The sequence below is a fragment of the Numida meleagris genome, chromosome 12 (assembly GCF_002078875.1).
Source record: "Numida meleagris isolate 19003 breed g44 Domestic line chromosome 12, NumMel1.0, whole genome shotgun sequence".
Classification (NCBI taxonomy): Eukaryota; Metazoa; Chordata; class Aves; order Galliformes; family Numididae; genus Numida; species Numida meleagris.
Window position 1 is genome coordinate 4,647,649 of NC_034420.1, and position 21,223 is coordinate 4,668,871.

At 36.5% G+C, this 21,223-nt stretch overlaps 1 protein-coding gene across 11 annotated transcripts in view; it reads right to left on the reverse strand.

The window, feature by feature from the left end:
- The window catches only part of TENM2 (teneurin transmembrane protein 2), a 616,658-nt gene that overhangs the window by 456,753 nt on the left and 138,682 nt on the right, over nucleotides 1-21,223 (reverse strand). For all 11 annotated transcript variants that reach the window (XM_021410395.1, XM_021410388.1, XM_021410399.1 and 8 more), the window contains one exon: nucleotides 20,276-20,566. In XM_021410395.1, the coding sequence (XP_021266070.1) occupies nucleotides 20,276-20,501 (226 nt within the window). In that variant the 5' untranslated portion in view covers nucleotides 20,502-20,566. The remainder of the gene's footprint in view (nucleotides 1-20,275; nucleotides 20,567-21,223) is intronic.

Genomic DNA, 21,223 nt, shown 5'->3' on the forward strand with positions numbered 1-21,223 from the left:
AAAAAAAAAAAAACCACAATGGAATGCAATAGATTACATTTATCTGCCATTAACCATTTACACAAAGGTCAAAATTAGGCTGGCTTCCTAACTGGCAACACACTATTGCCTAGGTTTTAAAAGCAGCATGGTGTAGAAATGGCTATTTTGTGAACAGCTATATCATATCATCATTGGCACTTTTGCACTCTTAGCCCTGTTCATAACTGTAAATGGAAGAAAAAATGCAATTCTGGCATAAGAAAGACTACAAAAGCTGTTAAGTAATTACAGACTGTTGGCCCAGTTCATCAGAAAACACCAATAACAATCCACAACACACCGCTTATACACGACTTGATGGGTATGGTTCAAGATAGAAAAGAAAGGGAGCTCAGGATTAAAATAGAAATGTACCTTCTGCAACCCCTACTGCCACAGCCTTATCTTCACCATGATGCAGTTTCATGGCTAGCAAAGAAAAGGCTAATGGCTTCTGGGAATTGAAAACCATATTACACACAAGTCAAAAGTAATGTAGGACTATATCCAGACAGTATCACATGTGCCTAGATTCCTTTTACTTCATGTAAAAAGAACTGAAAAGAGACAGTGACCCCGAGACCTAAATTTGTTAATGACACCTCCAAACTGGAATGGTAACAAGCTTTTTTTCAGACTAGAAGAGAAACTAATGGTAAATTACAATGTAGAGGGCATGACAGAGGACTCTGAATCAGCTTTCCTGTTTTTGCTACATCTGTTATGAATAGAAAAAGAATTATCCTCAAATGTCTAATAAAATAGGTCAAATCATTTGTTCTACACAGAACACTGTCGTTTTAGTATTATTTATATTCAGCATTTAGTTTTATTTAGAACATATCCCATTCTTATTTGGAAACTTCTGAACAAAATACTCACCCCTCCCATTCTGTGATAGCAGTTTGGGAGCTGAATATCATGTACAGCCCTGTCTTTGACAAGGGAATGGGAGCTTCCTTCACTGGGACTTCTGCATGGAGTTGTAGCCTTAAAATGACTGATAGCCAAAGCCTTTATAAAACTGATTGTCCTCTTTAAACTTATCTGGCTAAGAATTTTAACTGTACAAACTCAGAAATCGTAAGAAAAAAAAATCTGAAGACTAAACTAATAAAAATAGCTATATGAACTCTGATTTTCAGAAATGTAATAGCTTTACTTCAATGTAATGTTTTCCAAAATTAATTAACAAAAATGAATTGACTAAAATTCTGAATAAGTGAATTAAAGCAGTTTAACTACTACTTTTAAACCACTATAATGATTTTTTTTTCCCCCTCAGTGTCTTCATTTAGATACACAGTTTACAGTTTAGTTTTCTTGGAGGCACTGATAATTATAAGCATTGTCTCTACATGCATTTTGACTTCTACAAACACATTATTAAATTACTTAATTATGCATCCATGTGTTTGTTTTGTGTAACCATGCACATTTAAAATTACCTGCAATTGAAAATACATCTTGCATGTATTTTTTCTAAACTTCCATGAATTCTTCAGACTTCACCTTGCACTTCATTGTTACCTTAGGGAAACTCATATGTCCTTGCTTTCTGAAAATGTATGGGTGAAAAAAATAAACTCCTATTCACTATGGACAGCTGAGGTTGGCCAGCCACATATGTAATCTTCAAACGTATAGTCAGCATTGCCTACATTTAATATATATCATGCTTTCTATATATATTGAAGTATCACACACATCAGGAGAGCTGTGGAAGACGCTCATGCCCTCCACGTCACAGACAGAAAAACAGAGCTCTGAATGAGTGGTACTGTGAAGGCATAGAAGGATTACTGCCTGAAATATATCTAGAACTCAAAGCCTGCAAGAGAATTCTGTTTTTTGTCATGGTTGGGTAGATAATTCTCTAAAAAGTGTACTTATTTTTGATGGTACACTGGTACCCTGAATTTCAGAAAAACAACCTGAAGCAAGATGGTTTTCAATAAATACAATACAAGACTTACATCACTTAGAAGGACAAAACAATCTGAATAAACAAGTCTGGAAGTCTTAGCTTTTTTTCTCCTTTGCTAACCATTGTAAATATTGCTTCAAATTACACTGGTGCTCGCAATACGCAAGTACACCAGTACTGCATAGAATCAAGTGAGCACAACGACATGCTTGACACCCAATTTTTATCTCCTGCAATCCAACTGCAAAAGCACATCCGCTAGAATAAATGAAACCCCTCAGGTTTAGACCGAAGAATTACCCAGAATATTTGTGCTAGGGCTTCCAAATTTCGATTCACTAAACCAATCGGTGATACCACGCAGTGTTAAACGCTGTCTTTTTTCTTCCCTCGTGATGCAAGGGCATCCATTCTCAGTTCAGGGGAGCATTTGCCTGCTATATCTTCCAATGGAAAGCTGATTTATGATCTCCTAACACCATGGGACAGAATAAGTAAGAGAGAATTAATGTAATGGAGACTGTGGTAAATTTTCTTTAAAAATACCCCCCGGGGAAAATTCCCTGCCTCTGGAAGAGACAGCGCACAGCAAATACTAGGTTTAACCAGCAAGGCAAAAAATCTTCTCAAAATACACACAGTGAAGTAGTACCTAAACTTTATTTATTACCACAGTGACAAAATTAATTTTGATTCACATTAAACACCATAATTGTCACTGACTTCTGAAGTCTTATTCCTGCTTATAACTTAAGAAATAGACTCCTCCAAAAATGCTGGCAAACTTTTTTTCTTCTTCCTTTAATTTTCTTTTCCTCTATTTTACTTTTCATCCCTAAATTGTGAGAGTCCTCCTTCATTCGCCACAGTTGTGTCTCTTAAAGCTTACCTTGCCTATTTCTCGGGCTATTTTTTCTTCTTCCCCCAATCTAGCAATGTCAGATTTCTTTATTAAATATATTATATTAATAAAGCTGTCAAAATGCTTGAACATGAGTAACTCCTATGTTAATAAAACCTACTAAAAGCACGCCTTTGACTTCACCTTCATCTTTTCAAATTCTATTTTGTAACAACAAATAAAGTACTCTAAACCTTATTTCTAAATGGCTATTACATTTCTGTGATGGATATAGGCAATATGTATTTGCTAGTAACACCAAGAAATTAGATGAAGGTGAGACACATGGAATTAACCAAAGTAAAATTCTCTCTTGTGGTGGATGGCTTAAAGCTTTACTTATCAGAAAAGTTTGCTTAGAAGCAAAATAATTTTTAATTAGTTAAGAACCCATTCTACATAAAAAAACAAATAAGGAAGAAAAAAACAACAGTAAAAATACTAACAAATGCGAATAAAAATGGACTTCTAGTCCAAGTGCAAACAGAACATTTTTTTCTTTCTTCTGCTCACAATAGTATTCAGTCCCCTAAGCAATTCACTTCATCTTTCTCTCGTGAACTTTGTCTGTAAAATGGGAATGAAACCAACATAATTTATCCCAATGGCATAATACAAGAGGTAGAGTAAGACAAAAAACAACAGAATCCAAATGTCTCATAATTATTTAAATAGGATTTGGTGCATCAGGGTGATACATATAATATCAGCTTTTATTCTCTTCAGGAAAAACTATGAATAACTTAAAAGACGTATTTTTCACTCTTAAGCATTTAACAGAGTCTTCATCTTTTCCCATCTTGTATCATTTTCAGCAACACAAAAGATGAAGTAAATGCATTTCAAGCTTTTATCTTAGACTTTACATCCTGGGTAACTTTTCTCATTTACCACCTTTCACTGCAAATTAACATGCATATCAAGACAAGTTCATTATTATCTGGAGGCTTATTAAAAAAAAAAGAATTGCACCTCAAAGTGCCCTGTATTATCTACTGGTTACCGAAATCAGTACTGGGTAATTTTATAGTTCACAATGATTAGTTTGCTTTTCTTCCTTTCTAATCAAAAAGCTCCAAAAATAAAATATGCATCTTGAGTAAATAAATGATCATTGTCAAAAAGTACCATCACATTTGTTTCCCAAAGGTAAGAATGCTGTCTAGATAAAATAAATATAACTATATAAATAAAACTAGGATATGATTGCATTTTAGTGCTTCTAAATACAGTACTCTGGGGAGCTGCAGCTGAAAAATGACTCTTAGCATGTAACAGTCCTAATTCAGAGTAAAATGACAGGCGTAACTTACAAATCTATTTTAAAAATCCATTATTAATAAATTTCAAATGTTTGTAGGCAACATATGAGAATAATACATTACATTCTTCTGGAACAAATAAAACAAAGCTTAGCATATGATAGACCTGCTAACAGAAAGTCAGCAGAGTGACAGTTGCTTTGTATGCAGTCCTCATACATAAGAGTACAATAAGCAGTGTTTAAGTACATTGCAAACAAGGTGGCCACACAGCCACAAAATCATTGTAAGCAATTATTAATAATGTGATATTAAAAACTGTAAGCATTAGAATGAACATTTCATACAGTGTTCTCATACATGCTGTAGATTTCAATTATTAAAAGTTTTTAAAAAGAGGGGGGTTGGGGAGAGAAAGAAGGGTTATGTCTACCTTGCCTACCTACAGGCCCTGCAGCAGTAGTGTACCTCAAGCTCAGGTAACGCTTAGTCGTATCTATCCTCTGAAATAAATATGCAATGACCAGGAAGGTGAAATCATCATAGCTACTTCATAATATTTTTGCATTTCGTTTGATGCCTCAAATATTCTGCAGTATGCACTGTTTGTTGACAACAACTGAAAAAACACATGGCGTGTGTGAAACACTTGATTATGTTCATCACTGGCACATTCCTCCTAAATTCCTATTTAATGATCTAATTAATTCACAGTTAACAAGGAAAGACTTTACTCAGTACTATTTGTTGGGCAGAACTGCCTTCCAAGATGCCAGCAGCAGCCCCACGACCCAGGTCAAGGCTCCCTGCCACTCACAGCCACAAAACCATGCTGCCTGGTGACCCTGGGCAGGGAGCTCGTTGTGCCCCTCTCCTTTCTCAGATAAGGATTTCGGGTTCCTGCCTGTAAACGCCCTCTCATGCTTACAGGCAAAGCCTGCTAAGTTAAAAACTATGTTCTATTATGCAAATCATATATTTAACATACAATTACTTTGCAGTCTTGCACATTAGGTATCCAAAATAGATAGGGCTATATAGAGCTTCTGTCTCTCAAGAGCTGATACAGTATTTATGCTTGCAGCCTAAATACCTCTTAAAGACACAGAAAAAAACCGCACCAAAACAAAGTAAAACACGTGTTGAGATAAAACTATTTTCTGAGACAACAGGAAAAGGATAATATTTATGACAAATGTACCCACCAGTCGATGCTCAGCCAGTCTCCTAAGCAGCGGAAGAGAACAAGATGAACCTCCACTCCCTTTAAAACTCCTTACACATGATGTCGTATGGTAAGGAATATCTCTTCAGCCAGTTTAAGTCAGCTGTCCTAATTCAGTTCCCTCCCTGCTCCTTGAGCCTTTCGCTGTGAACGGCCTTGGCTCTGTACAGCACTGCCCAGCAGCAACTGTAAATATCAGCGTGTTATCAACACTGTTTTTCTCCTAGAATCAGACACTCTGAAGAAAACAATTCTGTACCAGCTGAAACTAAGACAACACCCTGTTTATTTATTTATTTTGCAAATTAACACAGACAACTTAATAGTGCTAGCAGCAAGATCATTTGGGAAAGCTCATTAGCTCTTCTTACACTGGACATTTGCACACTGAAGAAAAAAGGAAGGAAATGTGCGTTCTCCCTTTTCACAGTATGTCCCTTCACTTCTGCTGAATCTGCTGAGAATGACAGGGACAAGACTGGACAGTGTGGGCAGTGGGAGCTAAAAACAGTTCAGTCACATCACCTTCAGGTAAATAAGCCAACCACACACATTTCAGCCATCCCTATGCCTCAATTTTATTATCTAGAAAAAACAGAGGAAGGAGGAGTATGATCATCTATTTTATCTTTCATCACCACCCTTAACCTTTTCCAGAGTGGTCCACAGAAACCTCTGGGAAGAGCCGTGCTCCTGCCCTTATCCTGACACTGCCAGGTAACATTCCCTGGAGGCGTTCAAGGCCAGGTTGGAAGGAGCCTTGGGCAGCTTGATCTAGTGGCCGGCAACTCTGCTCGCAGCAGAGGAGTTGAAACTCGATGATGTTTAAGATCTCTTCCAACCTAAGCCATTCTATGATTCTCTGAAAATTTACCTTGCCTTTTCAACACTGAAGAGATTGCCACTTTGTTTAGCTTCACTAAAAAGTTTTGTTTTTTTTTTTTGCTGAGATTTTAAAAGCTGCTATTAGCAAGCATCATTTTGCACCAGTTACACGTCCTTAAGGAAGGACATCTAGCAGGAGAAAATCACGAAATATTGTTGAAAGGGAAAATGAAAGCACACAAAACTATTGAAATATTTTGCCAAGAATCAAAAGATTCTTACAAAGAATTCCTTGAGAGAAAAAAGAATTAGAAAATTTGACAGACACTCTACCACCTGCATACCCAAAAATATCTTCAGATTTTTGCAGAAACATAAAACTTCATGCATAACAGGCTCCTTGACAGTAACACAAGAAGCCACTTTGTACAAGTGCCCTCTCCTCTCATCAGCATTTCAGATTATGCTGTATGTTAATTTACAAGTTCAAGTCATCAGAAATTTAATATAGTCCATACAAAGATGTTTTTAAGTGTAACATGAAGAAGTTAAGTGATAAGGACACACAATTTGCCCTCCTGCACAACAGGGCCTGGTTACTTTAGCTGCTCAACCTGCTAGCAGCTTCTTCTGATCATTTGTCTGTTTGGTTTCATGGCTTCCAAAGATCACAGACAGAATTAAATCTGAATATTCACTTCCTGGAGCTGCTGACTATAGAAAAATGTCTTTAAATAGAAAGGCTGCAGGAGGGTAAAGTTTGTGGAGATATTTTAGCTCAACTTCTCCTTCTGTCTTGAAAGGTAGAGCGAGAAAGGCCTTTTAGATATCACCTCTTTGAGGAGAATTTCTCTTACAGGAGTAAACAATAAATAAGGTATTTAATTTAAACATCTCATTACGTATAAATCAGATAAACTAAACAACTGGCATTTTTTCAGGTATAAAGGTAGCTCTAAATCAATAATATTGTTGTACTTAACATAGTTTTCAAACATGATAGGTACCATATATTTATTAACTAAATAAAAAGCACGAGATGCCTTGCAACACAGTCATTTGAACTCCAGAGGAACAAATTTTAATTCCTATTCTGAAAATAGCTCTGTATACTTGTCCAAGGGCTTAATTTATTCAATTGTTTGGTGGAAACCTACTATGCATTTTGGTAACAGCAAATTTTTTTTATGTTACCCTATTTTCTCTCTTGCAGAGCGTTAACCTAAGTTACACGAAGAGGATGCAAGGCAAATTTCTCTCAGCTTGAGCTATTCATTTAATGCTAACACATTCCTCGTGTGAAAGCAATTAAACGCGTCTGTCTTGTGCCTGACAAATATTGTTACTACTCTAATTTCTCTATTATTTGGAAGATAATGCAGTTTACAAAGAAAAAGAGGCAGAAAAAGAGTATCAACTTCACCCTCTTAAACTAAAGTTTAAACAATGAGAATACAAAAATAACTATGCTGGTATAATTAAAGTACCTTTTATAGCAGCAATCAAAACCACTCTGTGTTAGGAAAAAACTTCAGAGAAACAAATCTGAATTTAAATTAAATGCCTGGTCTCATAATCCACAACTCCTCAGCTGATCAGCTGAGCAAATTGATACTTTAGATCCAACAACTGTATCAGTATTATTAAACAATATTTGTGTATTTTACAACACAATATTACAACTGTGAAAATCACTTTCTAATTTTGGGTTTCCTTAATGGGCCGAGTAATTTTACTTATTCTAAGTAGCTCCTACACAAAGATCTCATGATCTGCACATAATCATCATGTTTTGGAATTCCAGAATTTCTGTTTCATAAATATCACACAGGCATGGTAAGAGGAGAGGTTATTTTATTTTAAGAAGTGATTACGTTTTCCTTAAACTGAGTACTAGCTTACTCAGCAGTAAATGAGACATAAATGAACAGTAAATTAGATAAATCCTATCCAATTCTGCTCTTGCAAACTGTAGAAATAGTAAGTAAACACGAAAATTTGTTAACATAAACCTGTTGATATCCACAAAAAATACCACCTAGAGAACCTATTTTATGGGACAGGTATACTTGGATCAAGGAATAACACCATTATTCTGTTCAAAAAATAAGGGAAGAAGATGAATTCAAGTTCCAATGAAGGACTCTGCCAGGCAGTAACAGCTTATAGGAGCTATAAAGTCAACATACAGACATAAAAAACAAAGCTGACATATTTAATAACCACAAAGCCTGCTTATTCTAAACATCCTCTCCACTATAGTCATTCTGGTTTACACAAAGCAAGAGAGCAGGTTCAGGGAAGTGCAGTATTACAAAACCTGCCTCAGTTTCTGTGCTGTTGACCTCTCAAAGTTCCCCAATACAAGATGCAGCTTTCATAGAATCATAGAATGGCTTGGGTTGAAAAGGACCTCGAGGATCATCGAGTCTCAACCCCCTTGCCAAGTGCAGAGTCGCCAACCACTAGACCAGGCTGCCCAGAGCCACGTCCAGTCTGGCCTTGAATGCCTCCAGGGACGGGGCATCCACAACCTCCCTGGGCAACCTGCTCCAGTGCGTCACCACCCTCTGTGTGAAAAACTTCCTCCTAATATCTAACCTAAATCTCCCCTGTCTCAGTTTAAAACCATTCCCCCTTGTCCTATCGCTATCCACCTTCACAAACAATCAATCCCGCTTTCCCAGCTTTCCACTTGGGGAAACGTTTGTGGAAGAGAAAGAAGTTTCAGTTTCCCCTGATCACACTGAGGCTCGGTGCAACGCAAGAACACACAAAACACATCACAACATGCCATCACAGAAGTCGGATATTTTCTTTACAGATCAATTCTATTGAAGCTATCTGTGCAGTACTGGGCCTCAAAGGCAAACAGTTGCAGGAAGTGGACTTTCTTCAAAATTGTAATATATTAAGGCAGTACCTCGTCTGTGATCTGGTATCATTTACCTCAACAACACCAGAACAGCCACTGAACAGTAACAAAAGGACAAGACACGTGAACAATGGCTGAGGTCCGTGGGTTTGCTCGGCCCCGAGCAGAGCAGGCCGAGGGCAGCCCTCATGGCGGCTGCAGCTCCTCACAGGGAGCGGAGGGCAGCGCTGAGCTCTGCTCCCTGTGACAGCGACAGGGCCCGAGGGAACGGGGTGGGGCTGCGTCAGGGGAGGGGCAGCTGGGGGTGAGGGAAAGGCTCTTCCCCACAGGGCAGTGGGCACGACCTTGGACTGCTCAAGATGCATTTGGGCAATGCACTCCAACACTGGGTTTGGATTTTGGGTAGTGCTGTGTGGAGACAGGAGTGTCGAGGATCCTCTAGACACTCGAGGATCCTCATGGGTCCCTTTCAACTTGGGATATTCGGCGATCCTATGAGAAGCTTCATTACAGTTTTTTAATAGTAAAAATAAGCACAAAGGTTTATTTTACTTATGAAATGGTCGAGAAATGGGCAAACAGATGAGAAATTGTTACACTAAGTCAACAAGAGAGAATCACATAAATGAAGTACTGAAGACATCTAAAATACAATCTGTTGTGTACACACTGATTTCAGAGAGCAAATAACATCTCATTTTTCTGTTCTGTGTTCTGGTCAAATCTTCCACTTTCAAACTCCCCTAACGACAAGTACATGCTTTTAGTCCTCTACGAAAACAAAATGATATAATTTAAAATCCCTCAAATCGAATGTTCTTCCTTCAAATTAGAATGCTGCTAGATCTGTAGGCAGTCTTATAAACCACTTTAACCTTATTTTAATTTTTCATTACACAATTTATAACTCTTCATTATCTTTGGATAAGACATAGCATTACAACTGTGATCCATCATTTCTCATTTTATTAATTAACCATAAACTCAGTGCTGGAAGCAGATATTGGTAATAATATCTCATTTTATTTTTATATTCGCTCAAAAATAGAAACTTAAAAACACATCTAATTTAGAAGCAAACCTAGTATGAGTGCACACATTTAGTTGCCTATCTATATACAAAAATTTACTTACTGTAATGAGTAACAAATTTAGCACTTGTTAAAAACTAAAACCCAAACCCGCAGAACAAGAAACCATCTAATATTATACCACCTCAGCTCCTTTTTAAGATTACTTAAGGAAGAATTATGTCCAGATTTCATGTAGTAAACTTGCAGTATACTGTGAATAATGTTATTACTGATAGACACTAGGCAGAGTTTTAGCTTTGCTTCAGTACTGTTCAAACACTTCAGTTAAGGATACAAACACTACGACAGATAATTGAATGATGTAATGAAATTAAATGGAATGCTACTGAAAGATTTTTTTTTGTCTTGAACTGAGTAAAATGTCTTGTAATATTATTTTGATAATATGATATTGTATTGATAATACTTAAAATTTCAGCTTAAACTGTCATCTTTAAAACATGGAATTCAACCAGAAGTAAATTTAAAAAGCAAGACTACGATGCTAGGGCACATACAACAGGCATGATCATATACTTGAGGGAAATGAAACTCATGAAATTTGTTCTACAAGATGGTCTTTTGTTAAGCTTCTGGCTTAAGTACCAAAACCTAAAATACTGATAATTTTCTTTCTGATACACTATTTTTTTTTTTGTGATTAATATACTTATGAAGACAAACTGAAATGCGTTACTACGCAGCTTAGCACTTAACATTTCATATAGGCAAATTCTGAGCTTGTTTTTAGCTAGCAGTAATCATAGAACTTGCTAATTTCCAAGTAAAAACAGATCCAATTATATTCTTTTCCATATGTAATAATGAAAAAAACCTACTGATAGTGGATATTTGTTTACTTTTTTTTTTTAACATTAGACATTTCATACTTGGTGGAACTGTTAATTAACAAATGAACAAACACCAGCTATAGCTTTTGAAAACATTCAGTTGTAGCAAGGAAAACAGAGCTAACCAGCATTGTAGAATACAACAGTAATTATATATATATGTAATAGAACATAACTATAAACAAGACAACAAAAGCAAGGCAGTTTTGTCAGGAATATTGTCAAATGTCACATTCAATTCATAATATGCAGTTTTTGACCAACGTTTAGAAAATAGCCTAGATATTAACTACCATGTTTTCCCTGACATTCCTTAAGCAGGTAATTCCTCTCTCCATTTTCTAGACTTCCACAAATTCAGCTAAAACTAAATCTCTTATCTCCTTTTTCCCTGCATTAACATCTTATTTTTGTATTTTCCTGCATGAGCTTTCTGTAACATTTTTTGACAAGGTTCAATCACATACAAATATCTGAGACCAATTCCATATCATGTATAAGAAACAGCATTCCTCAGAAAGGCTTTTTTCTAAATAGTTTTAAAAGATATCTTTTGATTTTGAACTGAACAGGATGTAGGGTTTGCCACCAGAGGATGAGTAGGAACCACAAGCATCTTCAACCCAAATATTCTTAAGGAAATGTAAGCAAGTAATTACAAATAAAACTGCTTACATTCATGCAACTTGTTTGGCAACAGCAGTACACCATAAGGAAAGCTGCTACAATTCATAACAGCATCTTGTAATAAAACAGCTTTATGCATCCCTCCCAAACTGTTTAGTGCTCAAATCTCATCAGATGGCTGAGTAAGCATTACACTTTGGGACAGTAAATCTCTGTTTCCAATATGGTCTACATTCACAGACATGTACTTTTGCATTCACTGTAAGATGCTTCCAGCTAAGCAGACATAAAAAATAGCAATATATGAAAATATCTACATGCTATTTTGCCTAGTCAGTTATCTAGACCGAAAAAAAAAAAAAAAAACATTAGGAACCTTGAAGGACCAGCAGCTCAATAGAAATTCACTGCTGTGAGAAACAGCTGATTTGATATTTGGATTTATAAACATGGAAGAATATGAAAGGGATATCTTTATACATGTCACTGTCACCATACACGTCTTTATCCACATAACCGAGGCATATATAGGATTGCTATGATATGTTTTGCATGTTTTAGAGAAAAACAAAAAAATAGGAAAGAGCTTAGTGAAGAACAGCGAATCTGATTTCATGACCAAAGATGATACTTTACAAGCAGATGTTTAAAAAGCTCTATCTGTTCATATGTATAGATAGACAGACAGAGTTCATAGAACAGAAGACTGACTCAACTGCAGCATCTAATTGAATCTGTAAGGAAAGAACACTGGTATTATGAATGTTCCAATAAAACAGAAAAAGACTACATGTTATTTAATGTCTAGCAACTGAAACCTGTTTCCAGAATCAAAGGAGAAGCTAGCTTCTGATTTTAACATGGAGTAAGACTTCCCGCAGAAACTTCACGCCACTGGAAACTGGATTTTCTATCTATTGTTGTTTTCAAGACTCCTGAATGCACTTCATTCAAGGATTACTGGGATCAATGTGGTAATAAACTTATGAAAATTAATGAGTTACTACATAAAGCTAGGTAACAAAGACGTTTTGGTCTTAAACTTTTTAAATCCAGAGAAAAATAACTTAGTAAAGAGACCACATAAAACATACTGGACTCTGTTTAACAAGTTATATTTGATTCCCATTTTATTTTCTCCTAATTTTGATTCCCATGAATGAATTTGTCTTCAGCATTTTCAGCATTTTGACCCAGTTCCAAAACATACACAATACTCTAAAAAAGAAACAAGTTTTTGCTGTTTTTTTTTTTTTCCTCCCTTATGCTTTTCTCACCAAGTACTTGTATGTATTTGTGTCCAGTCACAATATTCCAAAGGCTTCTAAAATATCTTAACCCTCCTGAGGTGTCAGGAGAACAAACAGGAATAAGAAAATAAATATAAACATAGTAATCATCATGGCAGACCAACTGGTGGTACCCTGAGTCTAGAATTTAATCCTTTACTAAAGTAATAGATTTTAAAAGAATGTTGGGAAAAAAAATAACAATTACAAAATAAACATCTAAAATCTGTTCCTGTTGCATTTGAGCTTGAAACTGACTCGTGCATCAGAACAGCGCTTAACCCATCTTCTACATGCTCCAAAAATACATACTTGTAAAATCCTTTCCTTACTTTCCTTAAGATGTTGACCTAAAAACATCTGATAGCAGGGTGTTTAACAATCAAAAATCCAAAATAAACTTCTTTCGTCAGTTTTAATTTTTCAGATTTCCAGTTCATTTAAATATTCCTTTCTTCATCTCTTGTGAAGAAGGATGAGGAAGATGTAGGGTCCAATTTCTCTATGCTGGAAAACAAGCTTTAGAGGCGTTCCCAAATTTCTGTGGCAAAACAAACCCCAATACTTGTGCAAATTCTGGTCTGAATAACTTGAAAGGACAAATTTTCTGGTACACGCTTAGGATGTAGTGACAAAGACGCCCAACTCCCACCCAAATCAAGTCTAAAAGCTTTTTAAGCCTGAGATACTCATGGTAGTATGTACAATTCCTTTCACTGGTTAGAGAACATTCAAAAACAATCAGTCTCTACACCAGCTTTTACTGGAAAACGCGCCCTAAAAATATCTGTGTTTAACTGCAGATCCTTCTGAAGACAAGAACCCTTGAAGGTGGAATATTTGCAGAATGTATGCAAATTAGCCATTTTTATTACCAGAATGAATCAAGAAATAATATCATTAAGTATTTTCATTTAGAGTATCTTATTTTGAGAAGTACATATTTTTTAATAGCCTTAGAGTAAATTATTCCTTTTACAATGCATTTAAATATGAGAAAGAGCATCCACATGGATGTGCCTAATAAATGTGCCTAGGAACTGCTTTAAAGAGAGACAGTGTGTATATGAATAAGGGTAGAAGGACTTATAAGTTCAAAAATTATTACTTCCACTATCCAAGGTCTTAGAATTCTATTACACACTTAAACAAAAAAGATTAGGAGAAAGAAGTATACAAAGAATATTTTTTTCCAGCATTCAAAGGCATTAGTCTTACAGGGAGCAAACCCTACTCTTCTATATTGAAGTACAAGATCTTGCTGCTTGATACAAATTCATTAACTATAAAACATTGGAAGTATTTCTCCTCTATGCATTGAAATGCTTGTAAATAGACCTTTGAAAGAAAATAGTTACCGAGGATGCTTTAGATTAAACTTACAGCTTCTAAAATTTTACTTCATTGACAGAATGTACTAAATTAATTGTTATTCTATTTATTCCTTTCTTTATTTTAAGCACTAGCACTTTTTTACCTAGGTTACATCATGTTCACTTAGTAACTGTAAATAGTTTAAATAATATAAATAAGTAGAAGGTAGTTTAACAATCATCAGCTAATGAGGAGTCCAATGCTGTAGCAGTAAAACAGCAAAAGCTCTTTTAGAAAGCCAAGCGTTTAGATTTTCTAATTTAAACAGTAAACAAATGCTGATTTTTAATAACGATCACTAGAGAAAAATTGCCAAGAATAAAAAATTATTCCCTGAAACTGTGTGGATACACATAATATTATGTCTAATATTACATCTAGCTGTTCATTGTTTATTCTACAAATACATATTAATATTAGAATAGCACTCTTTTTTTCAGCACTGGTCATATTAATTACTGGGAGTCCTCTGTCAGCAGCATAGTTTTGCAATGAAAAGTTTCAGAAGATTATATTTTATTATACTCCATCTTTATTATGCTCACTCAGAGTGAGAATCCTGGTAATACTTTAATTGATTACACTGTATATTTAACTTGTTGGTTGATTACAGTCTTTCCACAGAAATGAATTTTTAAATACTTCAACTTGCTGAATTGCAATGGCCATCACTGCAATGCTGAGTCTTCCAGGCTGGAACACATCCTCTAAAATTGAACATGCACATGCACTCCCAGAGGAGGACTCCTAACAGCCAAGATGCTGATCTAGAACCTGGCTCAAACAACCAAGCCCAGTCAGGATGATGATGCTGACGAACCATGAGTGAAGTGCCAACTGGTGGCCTTCTTGGCCATAGCGAACACAAAGTGATCAGATTTAAAATCCTCGGTGATAGAAGGAAAACTGCGACTTTGGATGTGCGGAGAGCAGATTTCAGTCTGCTCAGGAAACTAATTAGTAAGGTCCCTTGGGAAACTGCTTTTGAAGGCACTGGGTCCCATTAGTACTGGTCACTTTTTAAGTTGCACCTCCTCCTAAGAGCCCACTGGCAAACGTTCCAATTTTCAAGAATGGCAAAAAAGACAACCCTGGTACTTACAGGCCTGTCAGTCTCACTTCAGTGCCTGGTAAAATGATGGAGAAAATTATGCTGGGAGTTACTGAAAAACACCTGAAGGACAACACAGCTATTGGTCACAGCCAGCACAGGTTCATGAGGGGAAAGTCCTGTTTAACTAACTTAATGTACCTTTATGACAAGGTCACCCATCTAGCTGACCAAGGGAAGTCAGTTGATGTTATTTTTTCTTTTTTGATTTCACTAAAGCTTTTGATACTGTTTCTTAGTGTAACTCTCTAACATACACAGAGACAAAAACATAATGTGATGGGTGAGCAACTGGCTGGCAGGCCAGGCCCAAAGGGTTACAGTAAATGAAGTTACAACAAGCTGGCAGCCAGTCACTATCAGGGTTCTCCAGGGCTTCATTTTAAGGCTAGTTCTCTTGAACGTTCTCACTGGGCTGGACTTGGGTGTAGGACTAAGAAGTGTTTTGAGTAAATTTGCTGATGATACTAAATTGAGAGGATCTGTTGACTCCATCAAGGGTGAAGAAAGCCTCACAGAGAGATCTAGAGAAATCAGAGAGCTGGGTCAAGTGCCAGATTGCACCTGGGAAGGGGCAACCCTAGCTATACATACAGACTAGGGGATGAGAGGATAGAGAGGAGACCCGTTGAAAGAGATTTGGGAGATCTTGGTTGACAGCAAGTAGAACATCAGTGAACAACGTGTTCAGGCAGCCCGGAAAGCCAAGCATATCCTGGGGCGTATCAAGAATGTCACTGCTAGCCGGTCAAGGGAAGTGACTGTTCTGCTCTACAATGTGCTGGCACGGCCTCACCTTGAATACTGCATGCAGTTTTGGGCACCACAGTACAAAAAGGACATCAAACTACTAAGAGAGTGTCCAGCGGAGGGCTACAAATACGGAGAGCTATAAATATGGTGAAGGTTCTACAGGGGAAGTATGAGGAGCGGCTGAAGTCCCTTTGTTAGTTCAGTCTAGAGAATAGGAGATTGAGGAGAGCAATCATCGTGGCCTATGGCTTCCTCACAGGAGAGCAGAGGAGCAGGCACTGATCTCCTCTCTTTGGTGACCAGCAAAAGGACTTGAGGGAACAGCATGAAGCTGCTATAGGGCAGAGTAGGGTTGGTTATCAGGAAAAGGTTCTTCACTGAGAGTCGCTGGGCACAGGAATAGGTTCCCCAGGGAAGTGGTCATGGCACCAAGCTTTCCAAGGATTATTCCTTTTAATTACTATTATAATAGAAATTTTGAATTTTACATTAATAAACATACTGGGTAATTTTATGAGACTAATTTATAAGCGCCATCACTACACAGTACCTTTTTTCTAACTCATCTTCATATACTTAGAGTGTCTAATAGGATATAAAAGGCACTTTTTAAAGTAGAAGCAAATAAAAAAAATGAGCTGATTACAGAAAGGTATGGTCAGTTCTCTGCAAGCAAAAAGAGATACAATGACATATAGAAAGCAAGATCTGGGGCTAAAAAAAAATCAAAATATTTTAGAATGCTGGGTCCAGTTTAATATCATTGTACTATTCAGGCTTACTTTTAGTAACTCCAAGCATATATTCTATTTGTTCTTAAATTTCATAGCAGAGATTTACTGCTAAACTAGATCTGACCTGAGAATGAGAAAGCAGTCAATTCAGTCTAAGTACTGGCTAATAAATTTTGCATCAGATGAAGCCTGGCATTTGGATCAAGTTGAAATACAAAACCTGTGAGCTATGAATGCCAAGTGAGGAACTGTGGAATAGTAATGTTTGCAATCATCCATTTGAAATCCAGTTTAAACTCCAACAACTCTGTAGAGAGAGTTCTTTTAAGCTCAGTCTGGTTACAAAGCATACATGAAGAAAGGTTGCCTTTCAAAGCAACCTCTTTAAAGAACGGCTTTCCAAAAACTACTTTTTTTGTCTTAAAGGAGATCTAACTTCATTCACTGTGCTGTGTCAGCAGATGAAGTAAAAAAAGTTATTTTCTTTTTGAAAAGTACATGATCGAGTATAGTAATTGGTTCTCTTTGGTGGAAAAATACCTGGCATACAGAAAAATTCACACATTACCAGAAGATGGTAGAATATTTCAAATATTCAGAGGTGTCAGAACTATTGTCAAGCTTTTGACATATCCTAGCATAAAGTAGAAAAGTTCCTATTCATCTTAAAATACTGCATTCAGAAAGGACTCCTCAACTTTTATGAAAACTTGTAAGGTTAGAATGCTCTTTAATCCACTGAAGGACTGAATTTTTCAAATCGATTGACTAGTGAATATGCAGTGCAGCTACTGGATGACAAATATATGAGGGCTGCTCTGAAAGTAATGCCTCCTATTTTATTACGGAGGCCCACAATGTCAGAGGCGGATGCTGATGGAATGGCAGTAGAGGGACAATCTGACAAAATGGCATCCATCATGGAACACAATAATGCCACACCCCATACCAGTTTGAAGACCATGGAGTACATTGCCAATCTTGGCTGGACTGTCCTATCGCATCCAGCCATACAGTCCAGATTTGGCACCTTCTGACTTCCATCTAATTGGGATAATGAAAGATGGACTGAGCAGGTGATATTTTTCTGGCAACTATGCCATGATAGCAGCTGTGACATTCCACCATGACATGGCCACCTCCGCTGGTGCAGATTTTTCAACTGCGGCACACAGGCTCTTGTTCATGGTTAGTTAAAATGCATAGCTAATGGCAGTGACTATGTTGAAAAACAGTGTTTTGTAGCTGAGAATTTACCCTATCAAATAGTGTTACAGTGCTATTTGTAATTGTTGCAGTTTCCATGGAAAAAAATATGAGGCATTACTGTTAGAGCAACATATATTTTCTACTTTCGGAAAAATCTTAGACAAACTAAGAGCTCAAGTGTGCACTGGACCTGGAGTTTTAGCCAAGAATCTAAAAATCTGTTCTGTCTTTTATAGCAGAATAATAAAAAACTGTCGACAGACTATTTATTTTAAACAAGTTTATTTCCTAAAGAATCTAATCCCATCAAAGCACCTACTCAAATTTAGAATAAATTTACACATATAAATTTCTAGATGTCTGCAGCTGGAATCTGTGTAAGATGTAATGAACAGTATTTCCTACTATATGAATCATACTTTCATCCATATAAAATGAATGGATAAAAAAACAACAGGTCCCAAATCTTAACAAAGATATACTCTCCAGCTTCTCAAATTTCAAGTCAGTAAATAACTTTACAAATAGACAGAACCTGAGTTTTCAAACATGAAGAATCATCATACAAAATTATTTTCTGAAAAATGTGTTTTCTACACTTAATAAAATCGGACAAGTAAGGAGTTCCTGCTTTTATTATTTGGCAAAAAAATTACTTTGGCTCCCTAAACTAAACTTTATTCATCTAGATATAACAACACAGACTAGAAGAAAAAAGTCCTTGGAGCATTTCAATTTGCACTCCCCTTCATAAATAGGGCAGATAAGAACACATTAAGAGCAGGAGGAGGATGAGCAGTTGTCAAATCAGTAATCAAGAGAAAAAGAACACCCTCATGAAATGCCGAATAATGACCTGGAAACTAAAATAAGGCACTTAAGCTGAAGCATCAATCATCCAGATAGGGAAAAGTAATATTTAGATGACTCTTGTACACAGAGTCTGAACAAACCACAATGAAAATAGCTTCAGTAGCTCATACGATCCAGCTGCAGTTTGATGCGTTATCTCCAGGTAAATACATCTAAGCAAAAAAGACCCTACAAGAGTAGAGATTACCTCTGAAAAGAGATCTGGATGTTTGATAGAGAAAGCACAATGCAAACACTTTAAAATGTCTGTACACATACGCAAGCAAAACAAGGGATTAGATGAGAGTTTAATTAAGGATGCAAATTAATAGATATTTTGATTTAAAGGTTAAGGCAGACACTGACTGCTGGCAGAATGCTTTGAACAAGTTGTATGACATGATGTGAAGTACAAAAAATGACCTTTTATTAGACAGGAGCTCATGGAATGATCTCCACAGAGAAGTGGGATAACCTCCTAGAATTTCCTGAGTCACATAAAACACAGTAGTCACAATACTAGAAATGTGTAGTAGAGCTCAATCATGTGCCATTAACACATACATACATGAAATAATAGAATTTTAGCAATTAAAGATGTACTAGATAATTTGCCTTCTGTTGAGGGGGCAGAAGAGAGCTATACCTTTATGCTTCCAAACTGCCTATATCTTCTTACAACTAATTCTTAATTGAAATTAAGCAAAGTAATTTATTTTAAAAGCAACCATGTCTAATTATTGACTGAGGGACAGTTTAATCAGGCTATTTGGTCACATTAACCAGATGTTCAAATGCTGTTCCTGCGAAACAATGTTCACTAATAGTTTCAACACATAGACTTCTGATCTAAAAGACAAGTAAATACCAGAATGACAGTAAACCTTTGTGCGTGCATGTTTGTGTGTAGTGCAAAAACATATAAAGATAGGAAAGGAGGTTTCTTCAACTGAAAACATTTAGACTGTTCATTCATTCATTGGATGTAACACATTTAAAGAGAGGAGTATTTTGTAAAATAGGAGATAACAGCCTTGCCTACAAGTTCACACAGACAGGTTATTTCAAATACTAGTTCTAGTATCCCAGTGTTGCGGTAACATAGCTGATTATAAAAGTAATGGTACTCCTCCCACTTTTGAAGAGATGAAAGGTAAGCAGTAAGAGTAAGAAGTAACAAAATGAAGTCAGGTGAAAACAGCACTCCACCATCCTCAAATTGAAATTGAAACACATCCATTTGTTTCATTAGAACTCCCTACAGCACTAGTGCAGTACATCAGATAACTAACAGATAACTAACATAATCTAGCAAAGATCACTGAAGAATAAAACAGTTCTGAAGTAAAACAGTCTTTAAACATACCTTGCCTTGGAAACTCATCCGACTCCCTGTGAACCAGGTCAGAAACTCGGTTTCCATAGTGCATCCTGGTGTCATGATCATATGCTTTCAGAGTCTCACTTGAGCTGTAGGACTTCTGAGTTGGTACTCTGCAGTCTTCACTGTCCAGTGAAGAACTAGTATAGCGACATTCCTTCCCACACCGGCCCCTTGTCAAAGAGCGGTGTCTTCGATCTTTTATATCCATTATTCTGTGTCAGGTCGAATGTTTTCTGAAAAGCCACACTTATGGTTGGGATCAGTCACTATCACCTGAAAAAAAAAGAAAGAATAACAGTGAGTAATAGTGCTTGGACATCTAGTTTTATTCTATTTTCCTTGACAAATCATTGTTAAAAAGAAAATACAGCACAACTTGAGAGAAAATATCCACACCAAATAAACCTAGAAATTGAAATAATCGACCTGAATACAATGGTAGGGAAAAAATAATAAGAAATTAAATTGAGTATCAGAATTGCATTTTATCTAAATGATCATCTTACCGAAGAGCTTAAAATACAATGATAAATCAAAACTGGTTATCTTTTTGATTTCTGAATGAGCAGTGATAACAATATGGAACTGACAACATAGTATTTGCTCCTGTTATGCAACAATAAAAAAGATAAGCAGACTCAGACCATTTAAATATTTCCTTTCTTCCTGCAGGACTGCTTGCAATTAAGCATGCAGGAAACTTGCAAATTGAAGAGCATTCCCATTTAGTATTAACGCATAACAATTGCATACATTATCCTTTAACAATGCATTCACAAGCAGAAACCAGTTTTACTGCCCTTGGTTGAAGAGAACTAAGGCCCTATTCTGAAAAACAGCTCAGATTGGGTATCTCCTGAGACCCTTCCCAGCCTCGACATTTTGGCATTTCTACGACTCTCTGAACACACTGTGGGAAGTGTCTGCTCT